Below are 10806 nucleotides of genomic sequence, written 5' to 3'. Positions count from 1 at the left end.
AGAGAGGAGTGGGAAGAAAGGAGAACAGGGCAACAGGTAAGAGGTCATAGATGGTGAGAAGCTACTCCACTAGGCTTGAGGAGACAGATGGCCTAATTCTGCTCCTCTTTGGTGTGCTTGTTATTCACCCCCAAGTGCAGACATGTTGCAATGACACTGAACATCTTAGAAAGATGGTTACAAATCAACACAAGGGAAGGGTTCAGAAAAACTTATCTGGAAGCTATTACAAAGGCACCTCATTCATTTTGTTCAAATATGGAAATAGATCAAAATTCTAACAACATCATAAAAAGAGCTTGCAGGATCCAATGCAAACATTATTTGCCATAAACATTTATTTAAAGCACATACACTTGAACAGCAAGAGATGAAAAACAAATGAGAAACGTACAACAGAAGTAATTTCAGAATCAGGCAATTTACAATGAACTTGAACAGCACAAAAAAAAATCCAAGCTTTGGTTGTCAAATTCTTCCAAATGAAAATAAATAAAACCTGACATTATCAACTCCATCCTATCACCAAAAAAAAAGTACATCTACCCTCCACTCCATACCTAGCGCTTTAGTGGGAAAACTTAAAACCAGTGGTATGCGATGATATTAAGCTCCTTGATGAATGTCCACAAAAACCTCAACTACAAGGTGAAACCCTTAGAGCCCAGTTATGGGGGGGGGGGGGGGGGAAAAACAGAAGAAATACAATGTCAAATTTTCATTTTGGTTTAGCAATGCAAACAAGATGTACTTTCTATGTCTATTCATCTTCATCAAAAGCCTTCCCAATGCATAGAAGATATTTTAGGCATGAATTAATAGGGATTTTTGGAAAGGGTGGAATGAGAAAAGGCACTAAAAGATGCATCAGGAATTGAATTGTAGTTTTAGAGGACTGCTTGTATTCAGAATCTCTAATGCAGAGGACTTTGTTAGGATCACCTAACATTCTAATGCCTAAATGCTTCTCCATCTCTGTTCCATTGTATACAACAGTGGAGGTAAACATGGGTGAAATTCAGTCTATCAAGACAAGGTCATTTTCAACTACAGGTTAAGAACTTGGTTAAAAATAAAATCAATATAAAATTACACAGCAGTTAATTTATTATGAAGGCATTTTAATCCGGCATTGAAAATCTACCTGCCATTCATAAAACCAGGCTTCAAGCATTTAGTTTAAAAAAAATCGTTTCAACTATTTGGTCAGTAGTACACAGAAGGGAGGTTAATACTATTTTTCTTTTAAACAAGGACTTTTCCTGAAAGTTCCTGAATGAGCATTTCCTGAGAATACAGATGCTGCCAAGATAAAGCAGTTTTTGGCTAAAAGCTGTGAGAATAGGATTCTGTCCTGTCTTTAAAAGTAATCACACATTAAACTCTGCATATTGATTTGCGAGACATTCAAAAAGCTACACGATTTACATCACTGCGTATCTAAAAAAAAACTTTAACGGTATCAACTTTATTAAAAAAGATGCAGGGAAAGCTCATTTGAGCAGCAGATTATATAACAAAAGCCTTGTAGGAAATGTATAAAATGGAATCAACTTTGGCTCGTGTATACTGTAGGGAAAGTTGAAAAGAGGGTCATGCTCCATGGAAAATAAAGCTCTGAGTGATAACTTATTGCGATTAAGCTCAGGAAAAGCTCTTATCGTCCTAACCATTCAATAATTTCTCATCAAGCTCCAATGCAGGATTGTCTGGAACATCATTTCAATTCGCCATGCTCCCATGTGCCATGCACTCTGTGCTCTGCTTAAATCTTCCATGGTTAAAAACACGTCTCTAAAAAAAAGTCCGTAATGACATCTCCTCATTCCTCCCCATTACCGTACATTTCCGCAAGTTTCCGGAAGCGTGGGCCCCAGTTATTCAAGTGGTCATAATCCTGGTCTGCATCAGATTTGTTGGATGAATTCAAAGAACTTAAAGATTCTGCCTCTGAGCCAACACCTTCATAATCAAACACCAAGAGGGAGTCATAGGGAGGAGCAGTTGGATCATCGTCAGCAGTCTTCAGGTTCTGTGGAAAACAAACCACGTGAAAGAAGATAAATCAGGTAGCTGTAGCCATGGCTACAGGGTTAATGATTTTAAATTACGATGTGATCCAATTAAACTCAATTTAATAACTCCAATGATTTGAATTTCTCAGTTCCTGGTTTACATCAATAACACAAAGTCAGATTGCAGACTTTGACTACCAAGGTTTTATTCAGACAAAGACGGTTTAACAATGGGTGGTCATCTACCTCATCAATAAAGTTGCCAATCTCATCTGGGTTTGCAGGTCGCGGCCGATACTGTGGAGCCAAAAGTAAGGGAACCACATCATTACGGACGACATCAGGTCTAGAATCCAGGCCCCGGTGCAGTTGGCTGAGATCATAATCCTAGTAAATGAGTCATATCACAATACCAAGTTAGAGGTTTTGGCACACTGATCATTCAATACAGGATATTTTTTTAAAAATCTGCCAACAAATGCCAACGGCCCAGTGAGCCAGTGGGACTCCAGCTACTCATAGTGGGCATTTTACCAGAATGAAATAGGCTTCCTGCACAGGATCCACATGCTTTTTGGAAGCTGGTGTGCCCTAAGTGGCTGGCATGGCTTTGCATCAATGAAGAAAAAAGAACAGCTCATCTCACGCAAGAGCAGATTAGAGCATTGATCTGCACCTGAAACAGTGAAGCAACGCATGTTGCGCGCTGACCTTGGTGCAAGTTTAAAATCCTTTCTACAATGGAACCAAACTGCAGAAGAAGAGCAATAACCTCCATACATTTTTACGTTGCAGTTAACACATGGAGAAATGTTTGTCTCAAATTCTCAAAAAAAATTCAATAAGAGCTATCAATGGGAAGGATGATAATTCCATGAAAGAAGGTGGGCAAAAGCAGAATCTCAATGCAACTGTAGCCAGGTGGGAAGTCCTAAAATATCATACTCAGGAGCGCTTGTAGTTATTCGTAATGGCAAGTCTGGTTGCTTTAATCTTGCTCATTTAAAAATCCAGAGCAGTTGCAAACATGTTGTGAATCAATTGAATTAGCTCCTCGCATAGTCACATTTTTTAAATTCACAGCTCGGTGAAGTTGATTCCGGCCAATTAAACCCAAGCCGTCCAATTGCACCCAAATTAACCTACAACCCGTACATCTTTTGGAGGCGGAGAGGAAGCCAGAGCATCTGGGAGGCAACCCACGGAGACACAGGGAGAACATATGTTTACAGGCAGCACCAGAGTTAAACCAGGAGAGCTGGTACTGTCATAGCCTTGTGCTATCTGCTATGGTGACCGAGGCATCCATTTTTGATGCATTAATGAGTTTGGATTCGAGGTTCTGTATCATACAAATTTTGCTCATTTTAAGTGGCATCAATGGATAAGCAAAATCTGTAGGTAATTTTTCACATTTAGAAATACTTTCCCCTGCAACAATATTTATCTACGAGTGATGGTCAATGGAAACAATGTCATTCAATGCATTTCACTGGAGCCTGAATATTTTTTTTTGCATCAAATATTGACTCAGAAGAAGTAGCTTGGCAGAGCGATGTAAAGTTTTTTTTTCCCTTTTTATGGTAACTAGTGAAACAAGAGTTTAATGATGGTTTTGTACCAGTACGCATGGAGGGAGTGGGCAGAACCAGCACTAACTGCTCCCATCTTGTGACAGCTAGACATAACAGCCTCCTATCTACTGGCAACCAGCCACTACAACCATGAGCCATAGTGACTTAGCAGCACCCGTAGGTCTACTGAGAAGCCCTGGCCTACTCAACGTAGCTACGTAATGAGGTCGCTAGCACTTCAGTTGACATGTTGTGTGACTATATCAAACCTGGTAACTCTGTAATAAACGCTCTTCTCTTCGCTGGCTGACAACTTTAGGTGGGGTCTCATTATTTCAATATGATGGCGTATGAGCACAGATATCATCCACCACGATTTTTAATTAAAATAGAATTTACCCTTTGTCTATATAATTATAATCATCTATTTTTCTACCCAAATTTTATTGATATAATTGTTGAATATTATATTTGTAGAATTTGATGTCCAAAGAAAAAAGTTAAATAATCATGGATAGGCTTTTGATGTTCATCCTATGTGTGGTGACACCACTAGGTCACCAGGGGCCACCACCTGACGACCTGACCTAGGCTTGCACAGAGGCAAGACCTAGCTGAATATTTTAGTCTATTAAAACTAATGTTTAACTTGAACTCTGTCTCGAGTGGTTGATATTAGTCATAATATGGTTAATAAGTGATATGCATAGATGACCTGTTGTTTGCTATTACTTTGAATGTAGGAATTAAATATTCAACTCAATAAAAATATTTTAAAAAGAAATTAAAGGGATGAAAATTGGAGGGAAAGAAGTGAAGATACTGGAAAAGAAAATATTGTATGCACTCAGGATATCCAGCAGTAATTGTGGAGAGAGGAACAAGGTCAATGTTTTAGGTTAAGCACCTTTCATGAGAACTGGAAAACTGAGGAAATCAACACCTTTCTCTTTCCACCAGTGTTGTTTAACTCAGAGTACTGGATTACTAAAATAAACGAAATTGGAAATTTTTTTAAAAACTAGAATGCATACTTTAAATCAGTTCTTTCTAAACTAGTTATTTATGTCCTTTTAGCAAATTAACACACGACTTATCCAGATCATATTTATAGATGATGCATTGATATTTATGGGGTACACTGCATCACCATCTGTCCTAGGCCTAGGTTCAACAGTTTCATCTGTAGAATGACAGGGCAGCTGATCATGGGAGAGATCAGACTCCAACATGCATGTGTCCAAAAAAAAAATTGAACTCAACTCAAAAATCCTTCCTGTGTAAAATATGGATCGCAGCAAAAGAATGCACATCCCTTTCTGTGCAACCTAGTTGCGTGATCTGCAATGGGGAAAAAAAAGCAAGATTTTCAAGTTGTGGCACTCACCTGGTCTTCTTCCCCACCACCCTCTTCATCGTAATGGTAAACGTTGTCCCGAATATCCTCTTCAGGCAACAATGGCTCCTTTTTGACACTTCGCCTCTTTCTTGCAAAAAGCAAGAGTAGGAGTGCCAAGACTGGAAGGAAATTCAATTTAATAATGACTGCATTTTACAGAACAAAACTTCATTGTCAAAAATCTGCAATTGGAAACATAGCCATTTTATAGAAATTTGCACATTTCCCCCTCCTCCACCTATATGAAGCACATGGAGTGTAAAATGTCTGGTCGAAAAATTGAAAACTTAAAGGAAGGGAATTTGCAAGCTAGTCAAGAAGCCAGCTGGGCCTCAGAAGAAGCAGTAATCACTGCAACCAGATAAATATCACTGAAATTTAAACAATTCATGCTAATCAAATGATAAATAGGATGAGGTATGGGTGAAACTAAAATTTCTATATGGAATCTAGGATTATGGTTCTTCCAAGGAGGCATTTAATCAAAATCCAAAATCATGAAGCCATTAGAGAAAATAAGGTACAGAGCATTGGCAACCAGAGGAAATAGAATAGGTCATAGAACCAGAGGAAATAGAATAGGCCATAGAACCAGAGGAAATAGAATAGGCCATAGAACCAGAGGAAATAGAATAGGCCATAGAACCAGAGGAAATAGAATAGGCCACAGAACCAGAGGAAATAGAATAGGCCACAGAACCAGAGGAAATAGAATAGGCCACAGAACCAGAGGAAATAGAATAGGCCATAGAACCAGAGGAAATAGAATAGGCCATAGAACCAGAGGAAATAGAATAGGCCATAGAACCAGAGGAAATAGAATAGGCCATAGAACCAGAGGAAATAGAATAGGCCATAGAACCAGAGGAAATAGAATAGGCCATAGAACCAGAGGAAATAGAATAGGCCATAGAACCAGAGGAAATAGAATAGGCCATAGAACCAGAGGAAATAGAATAGGCCATAGAACCAGAGGAAATAGAATAGGCCATAGAACCAGAGGAAATAGAATAGGCCATAGAACCAGAGGAAATAGAATAGGCCATAGAACCAGAGGAAATAGAATAGGCCATAGAACCAGAGGAAATAGAATAGGTCATAGAACCAGAGGAAATAGAATAGGCCATAGAACCAGAGGAAATAGAATAGGCCATAGAACCAGAGGAAATAGAATAGGCCATAGAACCAGAGGAAATAGAACAGGTCATAGAACCAGAGGAAAGGAGATTTTAAAATACAGCACTTCATTTTGCCATGTTTCAATAAGAAGGTAGAAATCGCATCAATAAATCTTTAAAAGCCTATTGATTACAGCAAAAAAAAACAAAACATGGAAAATAAAATTGCAGGATGATGCAAAAATAGAACACCAGCTGGATAACTTTATGAAATAGCCGAGGGCCAAACAATATCCTTCACTTTTATTCCCAAATCACAAGGACCCTCCTTTGCAGCAATTAGTTTGGTGGGCTCTACATTCAGCCTCAAAAGAAGTCTGGGGAGAAATCATTTTCCTTGGGAATGGAACTTGCTTCCCCTTTGTTGAAAGTTTGGAATGTTGATCAAATCCCATTCTTTAAGCATTGATGGTTTTAAACTAGAAATACTTACTCAACAATGCCAAAATAGCACCCAGAATAGCCAGAATACCAGAGATGCCAAATGCAGCACCAGCTCGCTTCTCTTTACACACTCCATTGGCACAGTCGCAAACCTCCACTTGCAGACCTGTGACCTGTGACATATGTGGTTTGCCGTTGTCTTTGACTCTCATAGAAACTTCATACACACCAGGATCAATTTCTCTCTTGAGCCGCAACAGCTTCACGTCATCTGATCAAAAGATAACACATTGTTCTGTAACTTGTACACAAAAGATTGATCAACTTTTTTTTTTTTTTTTTTTTTTTTTTTAATTTTTTATTTTTCACACCATAAATCACAATAGCCATGATATACACTTTTTCTTTTCCACACATTTACAGTGACTTTTTCTCCCTCCCCCCTCCCTCCTCCCAAGCCACCCCCCCATCCCTCCCCCCTCTCATCCATTTTAGTTATACAATCTAGGTTGCATTAATTCAGTTAGACAATGTTGTCATTCAACAAAAATACACCAGAAATTCTACTGAGTCCATTTTTTTCTTCTCTTCTCCTTCCATCAACTTAGGTAATGTTTGTTCCCAGTAGGTTTTCGCTATTGTATTTAATGTAAGGCTCCCATACTTGTTCGAATATTTCAATATTATTTCTTAAACTATATGTTATTTTTTCTAATGGAATACATTTATTCATTTCTATATACCATTGTTGTATTTTCAAATTATCTTCCAATTTCCAGGTTGACATAATACATTTTTTTGCTACAGCTAGGGCTATCTTAACAAATCTTTTTTGTGCATCCTCCAAGTCAATTCCAAATTCTTTATTTTTTATGTTACTTAGGAGAAAGATCTCTGGATTCTTTGGTATATTGTTTTCTGTTATTTTATTTAATATCTGATTGAGATCATCCCAAAATTTTTCTACTCTCTCACATGTCCAGATTGCATGAATTGTTGTTCCCCTTTCTTTTTTACATCGAAAACATCTATCAGATACTGTTGGGTCCCATTTATTTAACTTTTGCGGTGTAATGTATAGTCTGTGTAACCAATTATATTGTATCATACGCAGCCTCGTATTTATTGTATTTCTCATCGTTCCAGAGCATAACTTCTCCCATGTTTCCTTTTTTATCTTTATATTTAAATCTTGTTCCCATTTTTGTTTAGTTTTACCATTTGTTTCCTCATTTTCCTTTTCTTGCAGTTTAATATACATATTTTTTATAAATCTTTTGATTAACATTGTATCTGTAATCACATATTCAAGGTTACTTCCCTCTGGTAAACTCAAGTTGCTTCCTAATTTATCTTTCAAGTAGGATCTCAGTTGGTAATATGCCAGCGCTGTATCTCCCGTTATATTGTACTTATCTCTCATTTGTTCAAAGGATAAGAATCTACTTCCTGAAAAACAATTTTCTATTCTTTTAATCCCTTTTTTTTCCCATTTTCTAAAGGCAAGGTTGTCTATTGTAAAAGGGAGTAGCTTATTTTGCGTCAATATTAGTTTTGGTATTTGGTAATTTATTTTATTTCTTTCTACATGTATCTTCTTCCATATATTGAGGAGATGGTGTAATACTGGAGAAGTTCTATGTTGTACCAATTTTTCGTCCCATTTATATAATATGTGTTCAGGTATCTTTTCCCCTATTTTATCTAATTCTAGTCTCGTCCAGTCTGGTTTTTCCCTTGTTTGATAAAAATCTGATAGGTACCTTAATTGTGCGGCTCTATAATAATTTTTGAAGTTTGGCAATTGTAAGCCTCCTTGTTTATACCATTCTGTTAATTTGTCTAGTGCTATCCTCGGTTTCCCCCCTCTCCATAAAAATCTCCTTATTATTTTCTTTAACTCTTTGAAGAATTTTTCTGTCAGTTGTATTGGCAATGCCTGAAATAAGTATAGTATCCTTGGAAAAATGTTCATTTTAATACAGTTTATCCTTCCTATCAGTGTTAGTGGTAGCTCTTTCCAATGCTCTAAATCGTCCTGTAGTTTTTTCATTAGTGGATTGTAATTGAGTTTATATAATTGGCCTAGATTTTTGTTTATTTGCACACCTAGGTATCTTATTGCCTGCGTTTGCCATCTGAATGGGGATTCCTCCTTAAATTTTGAGAAATCCGCGTTATTCATAGGCATTGCTTCACTTTTATTTACGTTTATCTTGTATCCCGACACTTCTCCATATTCCTTCAATTTCTTATATAGTTCTTTTATTGATAGTTCTGGTTCTGTTAAGTACACTATCACATCATCCGCAAACAGACTGATTTTATATTCCCTGTCTTTTATTTTTATTCCTTTTATATTATTATCTCTTCTTATCGATTCTGCTAGTGGTTCTATAGCTAGCGCAAACAATAATGGTGATAGTGGGCATCCCTGCCGCGTTGACCTGCTTAAGTTAAATTGCTTTGATACATGTCCATTTACTGTCACTTTCGCTAACGGTCCCTTATATAATGCTTTAATCCAATTAATATACTTCTCCGGTAAACTGAATTTTTGCAATACTTTGAACAAGTAATTCCATTCTACTCTGTCGAAGGCCTTCTCTGCGTCTAAAGCAACTGCTACTGCCGGTGCTTTATTTCCTTCTACTGCATGAATTAAGTTAATAAATTTACAAATATTGTCTGTTGTGCGTCTTTTTTTGATAAATCCAGTTTGGTCTAAATTTACCATTTTCGGTACCTGTTCTGCTAATCTGTTCGCTAATAGTTTAGCTATTATCTTATAATCTGTGTTTAGCAAAGATATTGGTCTATATGACGCTGGTGAGAGTGGATCTTTCCCTTGTTTTAGTATCACTGTAATTATTGCTGTTTTACATGAATCTGGTAAGTTTTGTGTCTCATCAATCTGGTTGATTACATCCAGGAGGGGCGGTATTATTAGGTCTTTAAATGTTTTGTAGAATTCTATTGGGAGTCCATCCTCTCCTGGTGTCTTATTATTTGGTAAATTTTTTATTATCTCTTGTATTTCTACTGTTCCAAATGGTTCTGTTAATTTATTTTGTTCCTCTATTTGTAGTTTTGGTAGTTCAATTTTAGTCAAAAATTCATCTATTTTCCCTTCTTTCCCTTCGTTTTCGGTTCGGTATAATTGTTCATAGAATTCTCTGAAGTTTTCCTTAATTTCTTTTGGATTATATGTAATTTGTTTGTCTTTTTTCCTTGTTGCCAATACCGTTTTCTTAGTTTGCTCTGTCTTAAGCTGCCATGCTAGGATTTTGTGTGTTTTTTCCCCTAGTTCATAATATTTCTGTTTTGTCTTCATTATATTCTTCTCCACCTTATATGTTTGTAATGTTTCATATTTTATTTTTTTATCCGCCAATTCTCTTCTTTTGGTTGTATCTTCCTTTATTGCTAATTTTTTTTCTATGTTTATTATTTCCCTTTCCAACTGCTCTGTTTCCTGATTATAGTCCTTCTTCATCTTGGTTGCATAACTTATTATTTGCCCTCTAATGAATGCTTTCATTGCGTCCCATAGTATAAACTTATCTTCCACTGATTCCGTATTTACTTCAAAGTACATTTTTAATTGTTTTTCAATAAATTCTCTAAAATCCTGTCTTTTAAGTAGCATGGGGTTTAATCTCCATCTATACATTCTTGGAGGGATGTCTTCTAGCTCTATTGCCAATAACAGGGGTGAGTGGTCCGATAATAGTCTAGCTTTATATTCCGTTTTCCTAACTCTCCCTTGTATGTGGGCTGATAACAGGAATAGGTCTATCCTTGAGTATGTTTTATGTCTAGTCGAGTAGTATGAGTATTCCTTTTCTTTTGGGTTTTGTTTCCTCCATATGTCCACAAGTTTCATTTCTTGCATTGATTTAATTATAAATTTGGTTACTTTGTTCTTCCTGTTAATTTTTTTCCCCGTTTTATCCATATTTGGATCCAAATTCAGATTGAAATCCCCTCCTATTAGTATGTTCCCTTGCGTATTAGCTACCTTCAAAAAGATATCTTGCATAAACTTTTGATCTTCTTCGTTAGGTGAATATATATTAAGTAGATTCCAAAGCTCTGAATATATCTGACATTTTATCATAACATATCTCCCTGCTGGATCTATTATTTCCTCTTCTATTTTAAATGGCACATTTTTGCTAATTAATATAGCCACTCCTCTTGCTTTTGAATTATACGATGCTGCTGTTACATGTCCTACCCAATCTCTCTTTAAT

The 10806-nt window shown here is 36.6% G+C and overlaps 1 protein-coding gene across 2 annotated transcripts in view; it reads right to left on the bottom strand.

Annotated features, from left to right (window-relative positions):
* Positions 1-320: 320 nt before the first annotated feature.
* cdh31 (cadherin 31) overlaps positions 321-10806 on the bottom strand; it is a 77199-nt gene continuing 66713 nt past the window's right edge. For both annotated transcript variants that reach the window (XM_069901232.1, XM_069901233.1), the window contains exons 13-16: positions 6600-6821; positions 4977-5107; positions 2262-2402; positions 321-2032 (exon numbers count right to left, since the gene is read on the bottom strand). In XM_069901232.1, coding sequence (XP_069757333.1) covers positions 1823-2032; positions 2262-2402; positions 4977-5107; positions 6600-6821 — 704 coding nt within the window. In that variant the 3' untranslated portion in view covers positions 321-1822. The remainder of the gene's footprint in view (positions 2033-2261; positions 2403-4976; positions 5108-6599; positions 6822-10806) is intronic.

Source organism: Narcine bancroftii, chromosome 10, assembly GCF_036971445.1.
Source record: "Narcine bancroftii isolate sNarBan1 chromosome 10, sNarBan1.hap1, whole genome shotgun sequence".
NCBI lineage: Eukaryota > Metazoa > Chordata > Chondrichthyes > Torpediniformes > Narcinidae > Narcine > Narcine bancroftii.
Note: the sequence above shows the minus strand (reverse complement) of the source record. Positions and strands in the feature narration are given on the sequence as shown.